The following is a 26,830-nucleotide window of genomic DNA, read 5'->3' as shown; positions in this document are numbered from 1 at the left end:
GAAGTAGGAAGTCTAGGGGGTAAAATGTAGTAGTGCCCTGTGTGAGGTGGTGATTCCCTATTACCCCAGGGATGTCAGGTTGTATTTCCTATTTATAAGAACTCTATGGGGGAAATTCACTAAGCAGCGAAAAGGCGCTAGCTACACTTTTGCCACACTTCGCCGCCCTTCGCTGCCCTTTGCCAGGCGAAGTTTCGCCAGGGCGCTGCTAATTCACTAAAATCCAAAGTTGCGTTCAGGGAGGTGAACTATTGCTAATTAATTTGTCAAGCAAAGCGAAGTTACACTAGCGATGCCTAATTTGCATACGGTGCCAATTTAAAGTACAATGGACGTATATGAAGCAGCAAATACATTACACTACACAAGCCTGGGAAAGCTTCATAAAATAAAATAGAGTTGTTATTTTGCCATATACATGTGCCCACTGTATAGTTAAGGTGCCATATGTTAGGAAATGTAGGGGGGAAGGAGGGTGCCCCCAAAAAAATTTACGATCTTTTTCAGCCTATCACCCTAAAAAAAGGAAAAGTCGCCAGCGTTTTTTGGGACTTAGAAAAAATGTCAACTTTTTTTGAAGCAAGCCCTATCTACTCTATTACATTTCGCCTGGTCTGACTGAGGTGGTGAAGGCAAGTCTGGCGCAAGAGGTAACGTTCAGTTAAATGCGCAAGTTACTGAATTAGCTTAGTTATGTCGTCACTTCGCCATAGCGCGACTACGCCTGGCGTAAGCGTGCGAAGTAGTGCTAGAGTAGGTCGACTTCGCTAGCGAATTTACGCCAGTGCCTGTTAGTAAATTGGTGAAGTAACAAAATGACATCACACTGGCAAATTTTCGCTAGTGTTAGTCACTTTGCCCTTTAGTAAATCTGCCCCTATTACAGGAGAAGGAAAGGCTTCATACACTTGGCTGTGCCAAATGTTAAGCACCCCCAAGTGATTGTATTGACTTACCTGAAACACAGGCCGGTGCTCCTACAGAACAGAACAGAAAACTGCACCGGCCCGAGGTTATATCAGTGAGCACCACAGAGCGATCCTCTTCCATCTTCCTCTTTTCTTCGCGCGGCTTCGCATGTGCAGTAGAACGGAAAGCCGAATTTTAACTAAAAAGTAAGAAATTTCATTCGACTGCGCATGCATTTGCCCCGGGAAATTTGAAGAAAGAAGACGCCGGAAGACCCTGTGGCTATAGATGCACATCAGTGTAATTTGGGGGAGGAGGGACACCATCACTACCAAGTGTGAGGGATAGCTCCTAGGCATTGCTCACTAAGCAGATGAGTTTGTACCCAGGCATGAACCACCACCATAGGAACTCATGCAGATACATACCTCCCAACTGGTTTTTGCGGGACAGTCCCAATTATGACAGCTTAGCCCACAGTCCTGGTTTCCTGCTGACATGTTCCGAGCTTCTCTTTGATCTCCTGCACTGATGTCACAAAAGATACAAAGTTTCAAAGAATTAGATAAGAGGCTTTTGGCAGAGAGCCCAGAAACATCAGCACCTGCACTTAGATACATTTGTAACTATTTAAGATAAGCAGGTCTGTTGGTAAAACTGAGACTTACAGCTTAAAGGGCAATTCGCCTAGATTGGCAAAACTGTAACAACACATAAAACATGAAACATACTACAAAAAAACCCCAGCAATGCCTTCAGACTTTCCATAACCTGCCAAATTTTGCAAATGGGCACAGCATTTAGGGGGTGTGACCACAAAATGGGTATGGTCAAAATGTTGTCCCTCTTTCCACTTTTTAAATGTTGGGAGGTATGTAGATAAGGTATGGGTAGGGAGAAACCTATTGGAGAACAAGTGCCAGGGCCTTGCACTCTAGAGAACAGGGGCCAGGAATATACCACTAAACTGATGCATTTACACTGTCACCCAATTTACACTGACATCCAAACTGTTGTAACTATACAGATTGTGTAAAAGTCTTGGTGGAAAGCCTTCCTTTATCGATTTATTGATTTCTGTTGCCTAGCCAGTAACTCTGAGTATATATTTTTAACGATATATTATTTACTTTATATTGAATGTGGGGCTGTACATTTATACTTTTTCCCATTTCTAACATTTTTTCTCCCAATTTATATATTTACTCCCATTCAGATATTAATGCTTAATAATTAATTAATTAATTAATATTGTTTTTCTGATTTCTAGCAAGGGACAATTTTGGATATGTCTCCACATGTTACCAATGTGACAGCCCTAACGTTCCGCACTAACCCATATTATAGGTATTTATAGATACGGGAATGCCTTCTTCTTGTTCTCTATATTCTCTATATATGACTCTACAAAGCAATATTTAATTTAAAAAAAAACCAACAGCAAGTTTGGGCATTCACAAGGGGCTTTGACGGTTTAACGCCAGCCAACAAAGGGAAAAAAATAATTTTGATAACACCACAAAACCACAGCACATGCCAAGAAAATGAAACAGTAGCTATTGAACTTTCAGTCACAGAAGGATATCCCAGTTATTAATTATAGAGGCAGGGGAAAAACTATAGAGGAAGTAAACCATGCTACTGCTAGGGGTCCCAGGAGGTATAGGGGGCTCAACAAGGAGCTGACAGATAAGCACTTTCAGTTTCTGTTTTTGAAAAATGTTTAATTACCAATGTTTTGGGGTCTGATATCATTTTGCTTTGGGGCCTTTTTAGTTACACCACTGTAATGCTTTGAATCAAGTGATTTGGAAATTTATTTAATGTATTCATATAATCATTTTTTTGTGAGGGGTGGTAACGGTTGCCTTAAGGGCAGAAACAGCAACAAATCTCCTCTTCTTCAGGGGGACTAATCTCCCCGAACTGCCGGTGGGAGGTTTGACGATGGGCGACTAATCTCCCCTAATGTGAGCGTATGTCTTTGCCCTAAACGTTGACAACAAAATCCATCAGAACTGACCAGAAGAAAGGACCTGCCCTTTAGAGCTTACAATCCATCAAAAGTGAAATACCAGCTGGAGTATGGCTGTATTTAAGCCTCCCTCTCTCAGAAAGTGAATCTATCATACGTACAGTGTTTGCTGCTGCATGTGTACTGGAGCCATTTATGGAGCTGAAAAGGACCTCAGTGTTGTAATGGGTAGAAAGAAAGTTGCAAGCCCCAAATATCTTTAGCATACCAACAAGGACAATGCGTGGGGGTGAGGTAAGGTTTTGCTTCAGCAGCTTAAACTTCATTATCCATCTCCCCTGAAATGAAATAATCCCAGTTACAGAAGGTCAAAGCTCTTGATGACTGAAGTCTTAAAACCAGACATGGCTTGGCGTATACCAGTATATACAGTTCCCTGTACACTTTTTGTTATAGTTGTCTGCTGGGAATGGTAATAAAATCAAGTAGCCTTGAATATGACAAGAATTTATAAGACTACTCTCCTGAGAAACTGTATCAGTTAGAAAGTTTCCTATTACTGAAAACAGACTCACAGCCCAGTACTACTACTTATATATTATAATATTATAAGTAACAACTACATGATACAGCATCCATAACAATCTGAGGTCAAGTGCAGCGAGTGGGGTGGAAGGGCTATAGTTCCCATTATTGTTACAGTAGAACCTCCATTTTACGTTTTTCAGGGTACCAGAAAAAAATGGTGTAAAATCCAGGTACGTGTAAAATCAGGGAAATGTATTATGCATAATATACTGTATAGGTGGGACCACAAAACAACAATGTAAAATAAGAGAAAACTTAAAGTGATATTGACACGAAAAAGTTTCTTTTCAAAATATTAATCTACATAAAAAGTTACCTATAGGTCCCATAAGGGGATAATAATACAATGCTCATAACACACAATCTTACCATTGGAACCTGTCATTGGTTTTAAAGGAGAACTAAAGCCTTACTAAAGAAGTATGGCAGAAATGTTTTACATTATGGTATGTGCTTCTGTACAAGCACAAGGCAACCACAGCCCTTTAGCAGTAAAGATCTGTGTCTCCAAAGATGCCCCAGTAGCTCCCCATCTTCTTTTCTGCTGATTCACTGCACATGCTCTGTACTGTTGTCACTTACCTTAGTATAAGGACCGACGCACAATATACTGTACATACAGAATAGAAATGTCACAATATAAGGCTGATTAGTAGTGATGTCCGGCCCGGCCCCATACTGCAGGTCGGGCAGGTTCGGGCTGACCTTGGCACACCATTTGCAGGTTACAAGTTCTGCTGCCTGTTCTCCCTGCCTGCGACCTTACAGTGCCGGCTTCCTGTTTTATAGGTGCGCTCCCCGCTCCTTTTGTGATGTCATTGGCGGGGCATGTAGGCACAAGGTGGGTGTGGGTTCTGGTTGGCTGCGGGTGGGTTCAGGTCGGGTGTGGGTCGAGCATCAGTACTGATTAGTAATTAATACAGATAATTACAACACGTCAGTTCAAAAACCAGTGCAATTAGCATCAGAATTTAATAATCAGCCCAGTAGCATCAGCTTATATTACAGACCAACCTCATTTTTTGCTTGATAATTTGCGACGACCCCTAAGCTTAGCTTCTCAACAGCTGCTCAGAGCCCACTGAGCATGTGAGTGTCACAGACAAGTTTAAAATAACCAGTGGGGAATATATCACCATGAACCTCAAGGCACAAGGCTCTAGAATGAGTTATACAGGTCAGGGAACTTTGACTACCACTCATATTATTAGAGATAACATTCCCCCTTTTATATATTCTATAGTGAATTATATGTCCCACTTGTAAAAATATAAGGATATTCGATATTAGAGGGAACCTATTGTTGAAAAAGTGTTTCAACCACTGGAGGCACAGGCTAATAGAGCTCATTCTCTGATTGGGTTCCCAAAACATGACAACAATGCTGTTCTCCCATATTTCCTAGTATAGCTGCCAAGTTGTAATTATTTTAGCGGCATGGCCTTTAAAGGGCATGTAAAGGCAAAAAAATAAAATCCAATTTTTACTGTCTTTCATGAAAATGAAACCTATCTCCAATATACTTAAAAAATGTGTACTGTTTTATAAGAAACCTGACTGTATGCACTGAAATTCTCCCTTAATTTACTGCTGTGGATAGGAATTGTCAGACGGCCCCTAACTGCTGAGCAGGGAAACAATCATACTTATGAACAGCAGGGGGAGCCCCCGCCTTACTTCCCAGCCATGCAGAACTCAAGCAGCTTTGTTTATGACGATCCCTAAGCAGCCCAGACCACACTGAGCATGTGCTTAGTCTTAGTCTTGCAAAGATGTTTAACAAAGTTACAAGATGGTGACCCCCTGTAGCCAACTTTAAAAAGTATAAATTATTTGTTTGATTAGGCTTGTGGTGCAGTAAGTTCATGTTTATATTTAGTATACAAAATAGAGCATTTCTAGCCTTATTCTATTTTAGACTTTAAATGCCCTTTAAGAATGAATGGTCTTGACATCCATATTGTTAATAGCTAACAAATATAACAGAGGTAGGAAAGCACATTATTTATGCAGAGGTAGCATTCACTGTGGTGTTGGAAGCTCCTGTCTGTATATGGGGGATCAGCCAGGGGTGGTGATGAGAGATGTGGAGTTATCAATTCTCCTGAACTATAGGCAGATGACTAGAATGTTACATTTTAATATATATGTAATGGTTCTATGAGCTAAGGAATCCCTACCAAACTTTGAACAGGTATGGGACATGTTATCCAGAAGACTCAGGACCTGGAGTTTTCCAGATAATGGATCTTTCCGTAATTTGGATCTTCATACTTTAAGGGCTGAACTCTACGGTGCGGCTTGTTCCATCTGACGCGATGAGAGGAAGCAGATGCGACGAGAGGGATGTAAGTAATAGGAATGTCGGACCTACAAGCTGCGTGCATCCAACACGACACGACTGTCGGATGAAAAAATAACCGGCCGGTGGGGGCGGGTACAAAAAGGAGGTGGGCCATGATGCAAAAAGGGGCGGGGTTACACAGCCAGCCACAAAAGGGGCGGAGCAACATCGCGGCGATGCGAAGAAGACTACAAAAAAGGTAAGTTCTGGAAGTTCTGGGGGCAGGCCGAGGGCTTTTTTTTTAAAGGTTATTACAAATTACCGGCAACTGCATTGCCGGTAAATTTGTAATACCGGCCCTGGCCTTGGCAGGTGTTTTACCGGCTAGGCTGGTAAAATACCGGCCGGGTGGCAACCCTATATCCGACAGACGTGTCGGATGAACGCAGCTCGTAGGTCCGACATTCCTATTTCTTACATTATATTCTCCGCATCCATCTTGTGGCATTCAGTTCCTCTCATCTCGTCGGATTGGACCTAAGGCTACTAGAAAATCATGTAAACATTAAATAAACCCAATAGGCTGGGTTTGCTTCCAATAAGGATTAACTATATTTTAGTTTGGATCAAGTACAAGCTCCTGTTTTATTATTACAGAGAAAAAGTAAATAATTTTTAAAAAATTGGATTATTTGGATAAAATGGAGTCTATGGGAGACGGCCTTTTCATAATTCTGAGCTTTTCTGGAAATCAGGTTTCCGGATAATGGATCCCATACCTGTACCTCGAAGTAAGTGATAATTGCTCAAGCCCTGTTTCTGGGAAGGCCACAAAGTAGGGTTGCCACCTGTTCGGTTTTGACCCGAACAGTTCAGTTTTTCTAAGGCCTGTTTGGTTTTCAGCTTTATGAAACCTGAACAATAATCTGGCCAACATTTAAATACTAAGATACTCAACTTAACATGGCTTAGTTATTATCAAGTACAGTTCATTTGTTATTACAGTAAAAAAGCAAATCATAGTTACATAGTTAAGCTGGGTTGAAAAAAGACCAATGTCCAATCAATCAAAAATAAGCAATTGTTTTTCTAAATTAGCATTTCTGTATTTCAGAGCTTTCTTGATAACCGATTTCTGTATAATGGATCCCAAAACATTCAGAAAACTGAACAGAAATCGAGCCATTGCATCTTAGTGATGCACTAACCACACCCCGGCATTATAACACCACTGACATAATTGTGCCTTCTTCTGATGTCATCATGCCCACCCCAACATCACTGCCCCACACCCAATGCTATCTGCCCCGCCCCCTGTTTGGGTTTAGCCTCTGGCAAAGGTGGCAACCCTACCACAAAGGCCCAGGGTTGCAGGTTTGAAGGGGAGGCTAGGGGATTTGACAGTTATTGATAATTGGAATCTGTAAGGCCTGAAGGCTCCGTTAGGACTTGCGGACCAAGGAAGGCAGGGTCGGTCTGGGAGACCCAACGGGGCTGCTGTCCCAGGCCCCCCTCCGACCTCCCTTGTTGAGACGTGCGACGTATGTACGCATGTGCTCCGATGTGCAGCGTCCTGTGTACGCATGCGCGCCGTGCGTGTGCACTGTTGCGCTGCGTCTGTGCGCATGCGTGCACTCGCAGTGTCTTTGCCACGACCCCGAAAAAGGGAGGTTGCGGCACAAAGAAGGTTCTGGGTGCGGATCTGGGCTGGTGGGGTCCACATGAGTTGGAGGCCCACCGGGTTTTTTTCCCGGTGTCCCGCCGGCCCAGTCCGACCCTGAAGGAGGGAACACCAATCCAACACAGTTCAAGGTGTCAGATAAGGGTTAAGAAGAAGAGTAGTCAAGTCCAGACAAATGGGTCAATTCAGGCAGAAAGGTTCAAAGTCGGGCCGAGGTCAAAACATAGGAATCTGTAATAGCAAGGAACACACAAAGTAGAATCTATTATTGGGCAAGGTCTGCAATGTTCTGGCATCTTTTATAGGCCTATTTGGCGCCAAACAGGCATGATGACGTCACAATGTTGTGTCGGTTGTGACGTGCGTCGAGACGCAGCACACTTTTGGCGTCGGAACGTGCCATGTGGAAACCCTGGCCGCCACCATCTTGGAGAAGAGGAGTAAGTATTTCTTACAGAATCTTCCACCGGCCTAGCTCCAGTGGGGCCTCCTGCTTTCTTTTGTGTAAAAACCAGACAACAATAGCAGAAAATGTATACTCTGGTTTGCCACCTTGCGAAGCAGATTTCCACCTTGTGAGATGTAGTAGACCGACCTCAAGAGGCCCTCACTTAAAATGGCCCTTGTGTTTACGTAATTCCTATAGACCGTGGGTTGGGTTGATTCATGTGCTTTTGGGCATGTGAATGTCTGTGTTAAAATTGTAACTACAACTGGGAGACAAAAAGCAACAGGGATTGCACTGATGCCATTTTATTCCAATGCAACCATCTGTGAAGTTATTAGACTCACCCCCTGAGTTTTCAAGTAATTCTGGTAAGACAAAGGGACAATGGAAAAGCATTCGTCGAACTACCTTCTACTAATAAAACATAAACGTTTACAGCAAAAAATACTTTATTTTGGACATAAGTTGTCACAAACAGTCCTCTGCGCGCTTTTGATAAAGCTTTGCTATTGTTTCGCGATCCCTAACTGTTCCCTTGGGTTTTTTATACTCCTCTCCTCTTCCTCACAGCAACGTCAAGTTCAACAGCGCCCATTGGTCATCACCCATGAGCAAACCCCGCCCCCCTCTGTCCTAAGGACTTTCCATGGCCAATAGTCGCTGAGCAGCTGCTTAAAATGCATGATTTCGGCCAATCCCGAATGCGGTGGGCGTGCGCACTGGTGCTGTTGCTAGGCTTCGGCATCTCAATCGTTACCATCTCCCCTTCTGAGTAAGTTGATTGGGATCTGTCAACATTTTCTCAGACCCCTTTCTCGAAGCCCCGCCCTTACTGCGTGATGCATGGATCGGCGATTGGCCGCGAGAAGGGAAGGAGAAACGCCTTTGTGTAATCACCGCTTTCTCATTGGTCGCCTCTGCTGTCCGTATCCCCGTGTCAATCGAGGCTGCTCTGTCGTTTATATTGACTAAGAAGTCCCCAAAGCGCCTGAACTCTTTGTAGTTGGTTCCCACTTCATTTGCTTTTTCAGCCCTTTTCCTACGAGAGTTCCAAGGGAACAACTTTATTGCTTTTCTTCCTGTCACTATCCAGCATCACAGAGCAGCCTGGGTATAAATCTATTTGTATAGCAAGTATGGAGTTGAACTCTCTGTTAATCCTCCTGGAGGCAGCTGAATATTTGGAAAGAAGAGACCGAGGTATTTGTCACATTGCACTTACTGACTCTCTGAGGGGAGCTGTCCCCAGTCACACAGCACTGCACTCTATGGGTGGGCACTGGGCTTAGGCCAGGAGGCATGCTGGGAGTTGTAGTCCAACAGCAACTGGAATGAATGCTATTTTGCTTGCACACTGTGTTTATTTTAATCCAGATCTAATTATGAAGCACAGGTAGCATACAGCCCCAAGCAAACCCTCATTAACCTGTGCTAATCATGGCTATTGCAGGCTGTGTGATCTTGCAACACATGAGCTTACACTCCTGCCATGTCTTTTGACAGCTCTTATTGCACACATGCACACCAGTGCAACATACACACTATAGCTATAGCTCACATGTGAAGTTGCAGGAAGATTCAGCGACACGCTCCTTTATACAGAGGTGCACACAGCACATGCATGTTGTATGTCAACTTTCAGACACTCACATACATAAACATCAGCCCCTGCACACCGCTGCTGCAGGCATGAAGCTGTGTTGAAGCGTGTGTATGTTGAGCTTCTCTGCTGCGGATAGGTTCCATGTCTGTGTGTTTATGTTCCATGTCTGAGGGTCATGGTCACATTTCTTTATGTTCATGTTACATGTCTGTGTGTCACGAGTACATGTCTGCGGGTCACGGTTACACTTTTTAACCTGTGTTCATGTTCCATAGTTGTGTGTTTAAGTTCCATGTCTGCAAGTCACGGTTACACTTTTCAACATGTCAACATGTGTTCATGTTCCATAACTGTGTGTTTTCAAGTTCCATGTCTGTGGGTCACGGTTACACTTTTTAACGTGTGTTCATGTCAGTGAGTTATGATCACATTTGTGTTCTTGTTACATGTCTGTGTGTCATGATTACATGTTTGCGGGTCACAGTTACACTTTTTAACGTGTGTTCATGTTACATGTCTGTGGGTTATGGTCACATTTCTCGGTGTTCACGTTTCATGTCTGTGTGTCACGGTTACACTTTTTAACGTGTGTTCAGGTTACATGTCTGTGGGTTATGGTCACATTTCTCTGTGTTTACGTTACATGTCTGTGGGTCATGGTTACACTTTTTAACGTGTGTTCAGGTTACATGTCTGTGGGTCATGGTTACATGTCTGCGGGTCACGGCTACACTTTTTAACGTGTGTTCATGTTACATGTCTGTGGGTCATGGTTACATTTCTTTATGTTCATGTTACATGTCTGCGGGTCACGGCTACACTTTTTAATTTAACGTGTGTTTATGTTACATGTCTGTGGGTTATGGTCACATTTACTGTGTTCACGTTACATGTCTGCGGGTCATGCTTCAGTTCCTCTGTATGTTGATGTTACATGTACATTATGTGAAATCCACTTCTTTGCAAAACTGCACTGCCCTGAGCTTTACTTTGCCCTATTGCTGGGAGTAAACCTAGTGTCCTTGCAGGCTGATCTATGTGGTGTCCACAGGGGTGTTTATTTGCCTTAGTGTGTGTGTGTGTGTATGTGTATGTGTGTGTGTATATATATATATATATATATATATATATATATATATATATATATTTGTTTATTAAATAGTGACCCCCTTTTCCTTCCTCTTTTTCCTTTGTGGCAGAAGCAGAACATGGCTATGCATCAGTTTTACCATTTGACAGTGATTACTCCTTGAAAAAAACCAAAGCAACCTCCTCCATATCTAGGAAATCTCAGAACAACAGGTAAGCAAAAGAGAAGCCCTGGAGGGTGTGTATGTGTGGGTCAGGGGGGCTGCAAATCACATGAAATGGTTGGGGGGTGGTGCTGTGTGCAGACGCCATTTCTCTTCCCTGCCTGGGCTTGGCTCTGTTTTGATCTCATATAAACACTGCCACGCGTACACCAAGCACACACACAGCAGACTTGCCTTGCTCGCTGCACTCATCTGCACTAATCTAGTCCTGTCTCCAAAGGTTCCCTGTTGCTGCCTTAACCCTTTGTGCAGCAACCTACCCTGCTTGTGTGGCTTTAATTGGATCATGTGAGCTGTGTCCTGCTGATGTGTTTATTCCCTCTCTGCAAGCCAGTGGGTGCCTTCAGTTATTAAGGCCCCCGGGACAGCCCTGATCTCTGAATTGAATGTGTTTGTTTCATGGATTCTCCTAAGCAAGGGGGCTACCCGATAAACCCATGGCTGTAGGATACTTATAAAAACAACTGCAATTAGCAGGGTAGCTCTGATTACGTTTAAAGTGCCCAGTTCCCATTTAAACCTGCTGTGCGTGTATGTGTGTGTGTATTCTATGCTTTTTTCTTAAATGATTTGTCATGCTTGTACTACTTGTAACCCTTCCTAAGCTCATTCGTGAGCTGCTTCCATGCTGAGAATCAGATGCAAACAGTACAGCAATATCAGCTGCTGTAAACAAGCAGTAAGTTAAAGAATCCTTAAAGGAGAAGCAAAAGTTAAAAAAACCCAACCCCCCTACCCTACCTAGACCCCCCTCCCTCCTCCTCCCAGCCTAAGGGCACACGGGCAGATTCGGGGATATTAGTTGCCCTGGTGAAAATTTGGCTCTTCTTCGGGGCGACAATCTCCCCGAACTGCCTTCCCCTACCCCGAGGAAACTTCGGGCGACTTCGGAAAATGAAGCGCCGTGAGTGCCATCCCGCTGGCAATTTTTCATTATAGCTGGCGGGAAGGTAGGGGAAGGCAGTTTGGAGAGATTGTCGCCCCGAAGAAGAGGAGATTTGTCGCCGGGCGACTGATCTCCTGAATCTGCCCGTGTGTCCTTACCCTAAGTGTTACTCCAGGCAAATGTCCCTAAGTCTTTACTTACCCCTCTGCGCAGATTCTGTCCTGCGGAGTTGACGGGAGCCATCTTCTTCTATTCGGTAATCTTCAGAATGAGACCGGCGGAGCAGCACATGCGCAATTCTCTTTTTCACGACAACTGCGAATGCGCAGAAACTCACAAAAATCACCGAATTGGCAGTCTCATTCCGAAGATTACCGATTTAGCTGAAGATGGTGCCGGTGAACTCCAATGCCTGAATCTGCACCGAGGGGTAAATAAAGACTTAGGGGCATTTGCTCGGGGTAACACTTAGGCTGGGGGGAGGAGGGAGTTGGTCTATGTAGGGTAGGGGGTTAGGGTTTTTTTAACTTTTGGGTTTGCTTCTCCTTTAAAGGGGAACTATCGCGAAAATTTAATATAAGCTTCCTCATACTGAAGTAAGAAACTTTCTAAATACAATCAGTTAAAAATTCTCCATTGTTTTTGAAATAATTAAGTTTATATTCACTATTCCTCTCTCAGCATTTGTTTCTCTTCATTCTGTCTTAATGCAGCAGTTGGGTGTCAGATGAATGATCCAATATATCTTATAGGAGGGGCTCCCTTTAGCACAAATTCTGCACGTAGAGAGACAGGATTCCTGGTGAGTTTAATAGAGTGAGCTCTAATACATCTTCTAGGCAAAAGGAGCCCCCTATAAGATATATTGGATCATTCATCTGACACCCAACGCCTGATTGAAGACAGAATGAAGAGAAACAGATGCTGAGAGAAGAATAGTGAAGATGAACTTGATTATTTCAAAAACGGTTCAGAAATGTTTATTGGTTGTATTTACTTCAGTATGCTGAAGCTAATATTAAATTTTCATTTTCGTGATAGTTCCCCTTTAAATGGGCACAAAATCTTCTTCTTACTGTTGTGGAAAAAGAGGGGTTAAGAAGAGGTTGTGGTACCTGGGGGGAGAGTTCTGGCAATTGCTCTCTGCTTACTCTTTTCAGTTTCCTATTGCCGATAGTCATTTACATGAGCTGTTTTGATGCCTCTTCCAATTGATGGCAATGGAAAGAATATATATATATATATATACACACACACAAATACAAGAGTCCTCTGCACTCAACCCATTATCAATATATTTAAGACATTTTGTGCATATTGCTACTGAAAAATGCCTTCCCCTTTAAACAAAACAGGGATTGTTTGTCCATATATTGCAATATATTTAAGCTGGCCAACTACGTCAAAGTCATCCCATATCAAGCCAGTCCTACGCTCAATTTTCATCTGATTCATTAAGAATTCTATTGCTTCATTATACATTTTACAAAGGGACTAAGTTTTACCTGCAACTTACTAGCTGCTTTCAAAGTAAAACTCCCAAACTTGGCTGCCCTTTTATTAGACACCAGTGGGATCACCTGACTATAGCTGGGAATATATATATATATATATATATATGATTCGTTGTTATTGGTGTATCTGCATTGGCACCTATCTTCTTGAATTGGCCCCTGCAATTGGTCGTTTTTATATCTGCTTCAAGCATGTTTAGAGATTGTTGTTGAAATTGAAACCTCTTGTGAGTGGAGCCACCGCAATATTTGTTTTACTTTACATTATGTCTGAGTATTCATTCAGCATAACATGCTGATGCTTTTGGAAATGCTTACATATGATTTTTTTCCAGATATTGATCGGGGAAGACCGTTGGAGGGCCCCCATACTCCATACTGGGGGGGGGTTTCCACCATTATGTTAACTTTTAGGGTGTTATTTACTAAACTCCGAATGCAAAAATCACAAAAAATTCATGATTTTTTTTTTTTAATGAAATCAGACTTTTAAAAAATCACTAATTTTTGGGAATTTATTAAAACCCATAGGATGGAAAAGTCAGAATCAGAAAATCCGGCATCTCAGACCTGTCAAGGTTGCATATAAGTCAATGGGAAAAGTCCCAATGATTTTTTGATGTGCGCTGGGTTTCGTGCCATATCCCGAAGTTTTCGGCCAAAAATCTGAAAAAAACTTGAAAATCGGATAGAAAATCTGAAAAAAATTGGATAAAAATCTTTAAAAATCATGAAAATCTGATTTTTTTTCCCGTAAAGCAAATTTTCGGGAAAATGTAATAAGTGTAAAACTACCAGAGCGGATTTGATCGGAGTTTGTGGCAGAAAATATTGAGATATATTCGGACTTTGATAAACAACCCCCTTAGCATGTTATAGAATGGCCAATTCTAAGCAACTTTCCAACTGGGTTTTTATTATTTATTTTTTTATAGTTTTCTATTTAAGCCTCTCCTAATCATATTCCAGTCTCTTATTCAAATCAATGCATGATTGCTATGGTAATTTGGACCCTAGCAACCAGATTTCTTAAAATGCAAATTGAAGAGCTGCTGAATAAAAAGTTAAATAACTCAAAAACCTTAAATGATAAAAAATGAAAACCAATTGCAAATGGTCTCAGAATATCAGTCTCTACATCATAGTAAATGTTATCTCAAAGGTGAACAACCCCTTTAAGTCATCATAAGGGTCAGGGCACACACTCAGATTCGGGGATATTAGTCACCCAGCGACAATTTTCAATTTTCTTCTTCGAGGTGACTAATCTCCTCAAACTGCTTCCCGCCCGCTAGAATTTAAATCGCCAGCAGGACAGCACTCGGATCGATTCATTTTCCGAAGCTGCCTCACGAGGAAACTTCGGGTGACTTCCGAAAACGAATTACTCCGAGTGCCATCCCATCGGCAATTTACATTGTAGCCAACGGGAGGCAGTTCGGGGAGATTAGTCGCCGAAGAAGAGGAGATTTGACGCCTGGCGACTAACCTCCCCAAATCTGAGCGTGTGCCCTGACCCTTAACATTCATTCGCTGGTGCTCTCCACACAATAGACAGGGCGGGTGTATGCTCAGGTTTAGACGACAGATAAAAAACGTCTGCAGACGCCAGAACTGATAGCAAACAGGCCGCAGCGTGCGAGGATGACATCTGCTTTAAATAAAGCACACGGGATAAAAATAGCCTTAAAGGTGGTTTAAATTTATCTTTTGAATTTGTCATTAAAGGGGGCCCCTTTACATATGGCCAGTTTGGTGCCCCTGCCCCGGGTGTGACTCTGCCGTGTTATTGATGGTCACAAACTGCTTTTTTTTTTTCAGCCCAGCCGTGTTTTACTGAGTTGCCACTACAAAGTATATTTATAGCAGCAAATGTGCTACATTTTGTGTTGAGTCGCTACAGTGATAGATGTAATGATTGTGCAGAGTGCAAGCTAGTTGGTAATAAAGGATATGTTATTGCTGGTGGGGGGGTCATTAAGGATATACAAATAAACATGTATTTTTCCATCATTTATAATGTGCTTATGTTACCGATAAAGTGGCACCTAACGGGGAAATAAAGGCAAATAATTGTCCATACGGCGACAGACTTGTCTAACAGGTCCTCTCCTTCACTGCTAAGCATTACATAATAACACCCTAGCCCCAAGGATTTTGCTTTTCCCGCCTCATTTGTGTTTAAAGGTGAAGCAAACCCAAACGTTAAAAAACCCTACCCCCCCTACCCTACATAGACCCCCCCTCCCTCCTCCCCCAGCCTAAGTGTTACCCCGGGCAAATGCCCCTAAGTATTTACTTACCCCTCCGTGCAGATTCTGTCCAGCGTTGTTCACGGCAGCCATCTTCTTCTCTTCGGAAATCTTCGGAATGAGACCGGCGAAGCAGCGCATGCACAGTTGGAGCAATTTTCTGCCGCGCGACAACTGCGCGTGTGCTGAAACTCACGGAAATTGCCGAAGCGCCAGTCTCATCCCGAAGATTACCGAAACGGCTGAAGATGGTGCCCGTGAACTCCAATGCCTGAATCTGCACGGAGGGGTAAGTAAAAATTTAGGGGCATTTGCTTGAGGTAACACTTAGGCTAGGGGGGAGGAGGGAGGGGGGTCTATGTAGAATAGGGGGGTAGGTTTTTTTTTTAACTTTTGTGTTTGCTTCTCCTTTAAATCACTAACCGGCTTAGCCCAGCACTGGTAATGGAAAAACTGTTAGAGACGTTGCAACTTAAAATGAGCACTTTTTTCCCTGTTTTTAAAGTCACCAATAGAGAATATACTGTGGCCTTAATACAGTACAGGTATGGGATCTATTAACCAGAAACCTGATATCCAGATATGAAATACAGCAATGCCCAGGGTAGCAGACCCTGTAGAGTTACCAGACCCTGTGGCTGCAGGAGGAGAGAGCGAGCCCTGGATATGTAGGGGACACGGTGGGGCATGAATGAAAATGCAAAGTTTGGGAGGGTGCCTAAAATCATATTCCTGTGGGGCCCAGTGACATTTAATTGTGTTATAGTATTTATACTTTTTAAACACAAATTCTTCACTTTTGACTGATTTGCCTCTTTTCTGCAATAATAACGCATTACTTAGACCTTGATGGTAACTGAGCTGCCATAAACACATGCAGTCTGCATTTTGTTGTATGTATTGTTTTAAAGAGGTTGTTCACCTTTAAATTAACTTTTAGTATGATGTAGAGAGTGATATTCTGAGACAATTTGCAATTGGTTTTCATTTTTTAATTATTTTTGAGTTATTTAGCTTTTTATTCAGCAGTTTGCAATTTCCGCTATCCGGTTGCTAGGGTCCAAATTACCCCAGCAACCATGCACTGATTTGAATAAGAGACTGGAATAGGAATAGGAGAGTCCTGAAGAGAACAATCGGTAATACAAAGTAGCAATAATGATACATTTGTAGCCTTACAGGCATGTCAAAGCTGAAAAGAGCCAGAAGCAAAAAAAAAACCAAATAATTAAAAGATTCTACGAAATAAATCATGAAGTCCAATTGAAAAGTTGCCAATTCTATAACATACTAAAAGTAAACTTAATGGTGAACTACTACTAACGCTTTCATAGTGCAAGAACACAGTTTTTGTATTGCAATAAAAAGACCAATTTTTTACCACTAATACACTTTCGAATATATTTATGAAATTGGAGGAAATGTGGTGTAAAGCAAAACTAAACCAGTGCTGAGGTTAGCGAATTTGTCCTTTGTTTAATTTCCAGCATAAACAAACATGCACCCCAGTTTTACACTAACACCACTATCATAAATGGCAGCCAGCGAAGGCCCAGTACAGGTATGGGATCTGTTATCCAGAATGCTCAGGACCTGGGGTTTTCTGGATAAAGGATCTTTCTGTAATTTTGATCTTTATACCTTACGTCTACTAGAAAATCATGTAAATATTAAATAAACCCAATAGGCTGGTTTTGTTTCCAATAAGGATTAATTATATCTTAGTTTGTATCAAGTACAAGCTACTGTTTTATTACTACAGAGAAAAAGAAACATTCTTTTTTAAAATTTGGATTATTTGGATAAAAGGGAATCTATGGAAGATGACTATTCTGTAATTCGGAGCTTTCTGGATAACGGGTTTCCGGATAACAGGTCCCATACCTGCAGGGCTGGTCCTATCACATGTGGGGCCCAATTGGGACCATGTTGGCGGGGCCCCTAGACAAAGTGTTGCTGGCTACTGACACACCAAGTATTTAGGAAAATAAGGGCATACAGGCACAAAATAGAAAGGAAAGGGGCAGACAAGGTAACATAATAGGGGCACACAGGGTAAGAGAGAGAGGGAGGAAATAGGAGAGTGGACTGGGCCAATTAGTTTGGGGCTGGGCCGATTCAGTTTGGGAGCAGGCTTGGTTGGATTGGGGGCAGGCAGGGCCTAGCAAGGTTGGAGGAAAGCTGGGCCTATGAGAGTTGGGGGCAGGCTAGACCTATGGATTTGGGGATGGGCTGGACTCTCAAAGTTGGGGGCAGGCCAGGCAGCATCATGTGCTGAGGGAAATATTATCTGTGCTGCCCTGTGGTGCGGGGCCCCCCAGAGGTGCGGGGCCCAATTGGTCCAATTGGCCTAAGGCCGGCCCTGCATACCTGTACTGTTTAATTATTACAGAGAAAAGGGAAATAATTTTTACAAATTTCTAGGGATGCACCGAATCCAGGATTCGGTTCGGGATTCGGCCTTCTTCAGCAGGATTCGGACGAATCCTTCTGCCCGGCCGAACGGAATGCTAATTTGAATATGCAAATTAGGGGCGGGGAGGGAAATTGCGTGACTTTTTGTCACAAAACAAGGAAGTAAAAAATGTTTCCCCTTCCCACCCCTAATTTGCATATGCAAATTAAGGTTCGGATTCGGTTCGGTATTCGGCCGAATCCAAAATAGTGGATTCGGTGCATCCCTACAAATTTCGGATTATTTCGAGAAAATGGAGAAAATAGAAAATTAGGGATGCGCTGAATCCAGGATTCGTTTCGGGATTCAAATTCGGCCGAGTCCTTCTGCCTGAATCTGAATCCTAATTTACATATGCAAATTAGGGGTGGGGAGGGAAATCATGTGACTTTTTGTCACATAATAAGCAAATAAAAAATTTCCCTTTCCTACCCCTAATTTGCATATGCAAATTAGGATTCGGATTTTGTTCGGTATTTGCCCGAATCTTTCGCGAAGGATTTGGGGGTTCGGCGAAAAATAGTGGATTCGGTGCATCCCTATAGTAAATGGCTTTTCTGTAATTCTGAGCTTTCCGGATAGCGAGTTTTCTTTACCTTTAAAATCCCCTGTTGGTGGGATGCTGGGAGTTGTAGTTTAGAAAAATCAGGCAGCCTGTAGGATACTTATGTGTAAACACACAGGCTAATTGTGTGCATCAATATGGCATAGGAAATCTAAAACAAGAGCTGGGTGGGGGTTTACAGTAGTGAACACTGAGCTTAGGGTTCTGTTGAACTGTACTCCCCACCCTTGAATGTGTTGCCATTTCAGTACAGTAGCGTATAGTAGAGACTCTAGTGTAGGTCACATAGTTGTTACATAACACTTGCAGTATGTGTATGCAGAGTATGTCAGAATGACCTCGGGTACCCCCAGGGGCAATGCAGCGTGTGCAGAAGTAATAAATAAGCCAAGATATTCCTAGCCCTGAGTAATCAGCAAGATACCCCTATAGGGAGCTCTGGCCGTGCTTTTGAGTTTTCCCTATCATTTTATCCTTGCAGCAAGGAAGCCTGGTGCTCTCTGCAGAACGCTCTGCTCTCCCCGCAGCTGATACTTGGCTCTATGTGTATGTGCAGAGCTCACTTAAAGACACAGGACTACTTACTTCCTTCACACTAATGCACTGCTGAACAAAGATATTAGCCAATGACATAGTGCATGCCGTATACTGTACACCTATATCCCAGGGAAGGGTAGGGCTTATGCATGCAGTCAGCCACCACTTTATCCTGGATTTTTTGATGATCCCTAAGTGACTTAAAGGAGTAGTTCACATTTAAAGGGAGACCCCACCCAAAAACTGTTATTCCGAAGTGAAAGAAAATCGCATTCTCAGCAACTTTCCAACATACGTTGACTAAAGATTTTCAATACCTGCCAATGAAAGCAGTGATATTCTCTACATTCTGTAACATGATAAAAGTTATCCTCAACATGCACTATAAGGAAGCAGGCATATTGTATGGCAAATAAAGTTTTTGTTTCAAAGAACCCTGGGTTAATGTGGAACTGCAGGCCCCAGCATCCTCTTTCAGTCCTGCAATTTGGCAGCTCTCTGTAAAAGTTATTTATATATATATATATATATATATATATATATATATATATATATATATATATATATATATATATATATATATATACACAAAGTGCCTGAAACGACTCTCTTGTATCCGGGTAAACGTGTTATTGTCACTTTGTTGCAATTGACCACGGTTATAAAATATAAATCCCTCTTACCCTTTCTCTGATTTGAGGAGTACCTGGTTCTGTACATATAGAATTGAATGCAGTACTGTGTGTACCTTATACATATTTTCATGAGTTTTATTTTGCTTACACATACAGCATTGCACTTGACCTTTAAATAATCTAATTCTCTGATTGTCTGCAGATTTGCATAGTCCTGCTAATTTTCTTATGCTGATTAGTTGGAGGTTTGTCCAATCCTGCAGTTTTTCTAATGCTCTGATTGGCTAGAGGTTTGTCTAGTCCTACAACTTTTCCAATGCTCTGATTGGCTAAAGGTTTGTCTAGTCCTACACATTTTCTAATGCCCTGATTGGCTAGAGGGTTGTCAGTCCTACAACTTCTCCTTTGCTCTGATTGGCTAGAGTCTTTCAAATTGTGTAATCTGTATGTTGAATGGGCCACTGACTGCAGTGCAGGCACGTTGTGGAGACAACACTTAACTAATCCTTATACACCAATGTTAGTGGTCTGTGATTTAAAGGGCAACTAAACCCAAACGTTTTGGTGACACACTTCACTTCAAGTAGCACAAGTGGTGATTGAGTTGAAACATAAATGCTACACTATATATTATTTTCTTTGTTTTGTTGTACTCCTTCGCCAGCCTTAGGATGCTGATCTGCTTTTGATACAACGAAAAGACTGTATAGAGATCGGCAGAGGGAAGAGGCTTTGCTCTATCCCTATTGTGAACTGCTAATTGTTTGTACGACTATCTATACAACCAGACTAGCACCTGATCTCTTCCTCACATGTATGGGAAACGTTAAAGGGGTGGTTCACCTATTAGTATCTTATAGAATGGCTAATTCTAAGCAATTTTTCAATTGGCCTTCTTTTTTTTTAAGTTTTTGAATTATTTGCCTTCTTCTTTTGACTCTTTCCAGCTTTCAAATGGGGGTCACTGACCCCATCTAAAAAACAAATGCTATGTAAGGCTACAAATGTGTTGTTATTGCTACTTTTTATTCCTCATATTTCTATTCAGGCCTCTCCTATTCATATTCCAGTCTCTTATTCAACTCGATGCATGGTTGTTAGGGTAATTTGAACCCTAGCAACCAGATCGCTAAAATTGCAAACTGGAGACCTGTTGAATAAAAAGCTAAATAACTCAAAAACCACAAATATTTAAAAAAAAAATTAAATCCAATTGGAAATTGACGCCGAATATCACTCAAAAGGGGGACAAAAGGGTCCGAACTAGGGAAGGCGGCAGAAGAGGTAAGTGCCTGGCACCCTTACACCCTACACCTGCCTCTTCTGACTTTGGTGAATGTTAGAAATCTATTCCGCTTCTGCAAGGCATTAATCATCAGAATCCTCAGATTTCCCGATCAGTCAGTTTTTCCATGTAGCCTGTGAGTTGTTCTGTCTGCTCTAGAGAATCCAGGCCCATTGTGATGATTAGCAGAGCCCTGTGACTGGCATGATTAAATGCTGTGCATTCACCTTTAGTGCAGTGGTGCATTCATGCTTTACTCAAATCTATTCACCCTTCTGCATGGGTATTCAGGCTTCCTTGGCTCAAGTCCTACCCTGAAGCTGCAACTGTACCAGGCTGTGAAAAGCAGCAGTTGTAGGCCATAAGTAATATAGTAAGGTAAGAGGGAAATCCAGCCCAACCCAACTCCCATCATTCTCCAGCCAAAGAATCCATATGCCATACCTGACTATCTGGGCCTATACTGAAAGTATTAGAGGTGTGTGTAGCTATGACCCGCACACACACATATATACAGTATATTAATGAAGCCCATGTAACTCATTGTCCTTTCAGCCTGGCTCTGTGTCCATGTACAAATACACTGGCCCCCATGTACAAATACACTGTCCCCCATGTACAAATACACTGGCCCATGTACAAACACACTGGCCCCCATGTACAAATACACTGGCCCCCATGTACAAATACACTGGCCCATTTACAAATACACTGGCCCCCATGTACAAATACACTGGCCCCATGTACAAATACACTGGCCCCAATGTACAAATACACTGGGCCCCATGTACAAATACACTGGCCCATGTACAAATATACTGTCCCCCATGTACAAATACACTGGCCCCCATGTACAAATACACTGGCCCCCATGTACAAATACACTGGCCCCATGTACAAATACACTGGCCCCAATGTACAAATACACTGGGCCCCATGTACAAATACACTGGGCCCCATGTACAAATACACTGGCCCATGTACAAATATACTGGCCCCCATGTACAAATACACTGGCCCCCATGTACAAATACACTGGCCCCCATGTACAAATACACTGGCCCCCATGTACAAATACACTGGGCCCCATGTACAAATACACTGGCCCATGTACAAATATACTGTCCCCCATGTACAAATACACTGGCCCCCATGTACAAATACACTGGCCCCATGTACAAATACACTGGCCCCAATGTACAAATACACTGGGCCCCATGTACAAATACACTGGCCCCAATGTACAAATACACTGGGCCCCATGTACAAATACACTGGGCCCCATGTACAAATACACTGGCCCATGTACAAATACACTGGCCCCCATGTACAAATACACTGGCCCCCATGTACAAATACACTGGCCCCCATGTACAAATACACTGGCCCCCATGTACAAATACACTGGCCCCCATGTACAAATACACTGGCACCCATGTACATATACACTGGCCCATGTACAAATACACTGTCCCCCATGTACAAATACACTGGCCCCCATGTACAAATACACTGGCCCATGTACAAATACCAGTAGAATATGGGGGAATCTGCGCTCAGCCCAACAATGGTTATGCAGTGAATGCCTCAATCCTCTTGTATGGATGTACCGTGCATCCAAAGGTATCAATCTTAGTAGAAAGTAAAAGGAGAGCACTCAAAATTGCAGATTTAACTGCTTTTGCTTATTTATTTCATTCTGTGAAACACACAAATACACTGGCCCATGTACAAATATACTGTCCCCCATGTACAAATACACTGGCCCCCATGTACAAATACACTGGCCCCATGTACAAATACACTGGCCCCATGTACAAATACACTGGCCCCATGTACAAATACACTGGCCCCCATGTACAAATACACTGGCCCATGTACAAATACACTTGCCCATGTACAAATACACTGTCCCCCATGTACAAATACACTGGCCCATGTACAAATACACTGGCCCCATGTACAAATACACTGGCCCATGTACAAATACGCTGTCCCCCATGTACAAATACGCTGGCCCCATGTACAAATACACTGGCCCCCATGTACAAATACGCTGGCCCATGTACAAATACGCTGGCCCCATGTACAAAAACACTGTCCCCCGTACAAATACACTGTCCCCCATGTACAAATACGCTGGCCCCATGTACAAATACGCTGGCCCCATGTACAAATACGCTGGCCCCCATGTACAAATACGCTGGCCCCATGTACAAATACGCTGGCCCCATGTACAAATACGCTGGCCCACCATGTACAAATACTCTGGCCCCATGTACAAATACGCTGGCCCCCATGTACAAATACGCTGGCCCCCATGTACAAATACGCTGGCCCCCATGTACAAATACACTGGCCCATGTACAAATACACTGGCCCCATGTACAAATACACTGGCCCATGTACAAATACGCTGTCCCCCATGTACAAATACGCTGGCCCCATGTACAAATACGCTGGCCCCCATGTACAAATACACTGGCCCATGTACAAATACGCTGGCCCCATGTACAAAAACGCTGGCCCCCATGTACAAATACACTGGGCCCCATGTACAAATACACTGGCCCCAATGTACAAATACACTGGGCCCCATGTACAAATACACTGGCCCCAATGTACAAATACACTGGGCCCCATGTACAAATACACTGGGCCCCATGTACAAATACACTGGCCCATGTACAAATACACTGGCCCCCATGTACAAATACACTGGCCCCCATGTACAAATACACTGGCCCCCATGTACAAATACACTGGCCCCCATGTACAAATACACTGGCCCCCATGTACAAATACACTGGCACCCATGTACATATACACTGGCCCATGTACAAATACACTGTCCCCCATGTACAAATACACTGGCCCCCATGTACAAATACACTGGCCCATGTACAAATACCAGTAGAATATGGGGGAATCTGCGCTCAGCCCAACAATGGTTATGCAGTGAATGCCTCAATCCTCTTGTATGGATGTACCGTGCATCCAAAGGTATCAATCTTAGTAGAAAGTAAAAGGAGAGCACTCAAAATTGCAGATTTAACTGCTTTTGCTTATTTATTTCATTCTGTGAAACACACAAATACACTGGCCCATGTACAAATATACTGTCCCCCATGTACAAATACACTGGCCCCCATGTACAAATACACTGGCCCCATGTACAAATACACTGGCCCCATGTACAAATACACTGGCCCCATGTACAAATACACTGGCCCCCATGTACAAATACACTGGCCCATGTACAAATACACTTGCCCATGTACAAATACACTGTCCCCCATGTACAAATACACTGGCCCATGTACAAATACACTGGCCCCATGTACAAATACACTGGCCCATGTACAAATACGCTGTCCCCCATGTACAAATACGCTGGCCCCATGTACAAATACACTGGCCCCCATGTACAAATACGCTGGCCCATGTACAAATACGCTGGCCCCATGTACAAAAACACTGTCCCCCGTACAAATACACTGTCCCCCATGTACAAATACGCTGGCCCCATGTACAAATACGCTGGCCCCATGTACAAATACGCTGGCCCCCATGTACAAATACGCTGGCCCCATGTACAAATACGCTGGCCCCATGTACAAATACGCTGGCCCACCATGTACAAATACTCTGGCCCCATGTACAAATACGCTGGCCCCCATGTACAAATACGCTGGCCCCCATGTACAAATACGCTGGCCCCCATGTACAAATACACTGGCCCATGTACAAATACACTGGCCCCATGTACAAATACACTGGCCCATGTACAAATACGCTGTCCCCCATGTACAAATACGCTGGCCCCATGTACAAATACGCTGGCCCCCATGTACAAATACACTGGCCCATGTACAAATACGCTGGCCCCATGTACAAAAACGCTGGCCCCCATGTACAAATACACTGGCCCCCATGTACAAATACACTGGCCCATGTACAAATACACTGTCCCCCATGTACAAATACACTGGCCCCATGTACAAATACGCTGGCCCCATGTACAAATACGCTGGCCCCCATGTACAAATACGCTGGCCCCATGTACAAATACGCTGGCCCCATGTACAAATACGCTGGCCCCATGTACAAATACGCTGGCCCCATGTACAAATACGCTGGCCCCATGTACAAATACGCTGGCCCCCATGTACAAATACGCTGGCCCCCATGTACAAATACGCTGGCCCCCATGTACAAATACGCTGGCCCCCATGTACAAATACACTGGCCCCCATGTGCAGCCAATGAGTGCATTCTTTGTGGCTTTGCACTGGGGCTTTTTGGGCAGCTTTGCAATCCATTCAGTGTCAGACAAACGGGGACATTTTGTTCTTTCTCATTGTTGTGGTATTATTAAGGAGAACGCCGGCCAAAATCTGCTTTTTTTAAAAACTTTCTTTCTTTTTCCACTCCAAACAGAGAAGCACAGATGGGGCTGACATTTCCAACAGGGGACTTGCTTAGTTTGCTGGGGATAGTGATGCTTTTAAAGGGATGTTGGCCTTTGAGGTAACTTTTAGTATATTCTAGAATGTCAAATTCCTAACAACTTTGCAATTGGTCTTCATTATTTATCTTTTATAATTTTTGGGTTATTTGCCTTTTTCTTCTGACTTTTTACAGCTTTCAACTGGGGGTCATTGACCCCATTTAAAAAACAAATGCTCTGTAAGGCTACAAATGTATTGTTATTGCTACTTTTTATTACTTCTCTTTCTATTTAGGCCTCTCCTATTCATATTCCAGTCTCTTATTCAAATCAATGCATGGTTGCTAGGGTCATTTGGACAATAGCAACCAAATTGCTGAAAATTGCAAACTGAAGAGCTGCTGAATAAAAAGCTAAATACAGTAACTCAAAAACTGCAAATTCTTGAAAAAATTAAACCAATTGCAAATCACTTTCTACATCATTCTAAGAGTTAATGGAAAGGCAAACAACCCCTTTAACCATTGTGTGTGTGTTTTATATATATATATATATATATATATATATATATATATATCTATCTATATATATATATATGTATGTATGGGGGATCCATTATCAGGAAAAACATGTTATCTAGAAAGCTCCCATAGACTCCATTTTATCCAAATAATCCAAATTCTTAAAATGATTTCCTTTTTCTCTAATAATAAAACAGTAGCTTGATATCATTAATCCTCATTGGAAGCAAAATCAGCCTATTGGGTTTATTTAATGTTTATATGATTTTCTAGTAGACGTAAGGTATGAAGATCCAAATTACGGAAAAATCCTTTATCTGGAAGCCCCTCGTCCCGAGCATTCTGGATAACAGGTCCCATACCTGTATTACTGTTATATATTTACACATGCAGACTGCCCTGTCCTGGAACAAAAGATATAATGTAATATATTCCAATTAACTAATCAAATAATGATTGTTACATGTTTAATTTTGACTTGCGTAGTGATATTTTTCTCTAACTTGTTGTAACTCATTGTAACTGCATATTTCTTTGTTGAGTGGGGTAATTATGGTAAGGGATGGTGGAAAATGTAGTCCTTGCCCTGACTGAACGGACACAAACATATAAGGGTAGGACTACACGGACCTTTTCAGCACGATACGACAAAACGCCTGCGACAAGTCGAATGCGACCGAATTAAGGTAAAAGATAGAAATGTTGGATGAAGTTGCAGCGTTGATCCAATGCGACACGACTGTTGGATACAAACACAGCGTGCAGCAAAAGGATCAATATCTATGGGGCCAATTCACTAACTTCGAGTGAAGGATTCGAAGGTAAAAAATTTCGAAGTTTTTTTTGGGCTACTTCGACCATCGAATGGGCTACTTCGACCTTCGACTTTGAATCGAAGGATTCTAAGTAAAAATCGTTCGACCATTCGA

At 42.7% G+C, this 26,830-nt stretch overlaps 1 protein-coding gene across 4 annotated transcripts in view; it reads left to right on the top strand.

Annotated features, from left to right (window-relative positions):
• Window positions 1-8,712: 8,712 nt before the first annotated feature.
• mxd4.L (MAX dimerization protein 4 L homeolog) overlaps window positions 8,713-26,830 on the top strand; it is a 52,846-nt gene continuing 34,728 nt past the window's right edge. Inside the window, exons 1-3 of one of the 4 annotated variants that reach the window (XM_041587426.1) lie at window positions 8,713-9,085; window positions 10,691-10,790; window positions 25,371-25,460. In XM_041587426.1, coding sequence (XP_041443360.1) covers window positions 9,022-9,085; window positions 10,691-10,790; window positions 25,371-25,460 — 254 coding nt within the window. In that variant the 5' untranslated portion in view covers window positions 8,713-9,021. 4 annotated transcript variants of the gene reach the window in all.

This window comes from Xenopus laevis, chromosome 1L (genome assembly GCF_017654675.1).
Source record: "Xenopus laevis strain J_2021 chromosome 1L, Xenopus_laevis_v10.1, whole genome shotgun sequence".
Lineage (NCBI taxonomy): Eukaryota > Metazoa > Chordata > Amphibia > Anura > Pipidae > Xenopus > Xenopus laevis.
The sequence above is the reverse complement of the archived record's forward strand: the minus strand, read 5'-3'. Positions and strand labels throughout refer to the sequence as shown.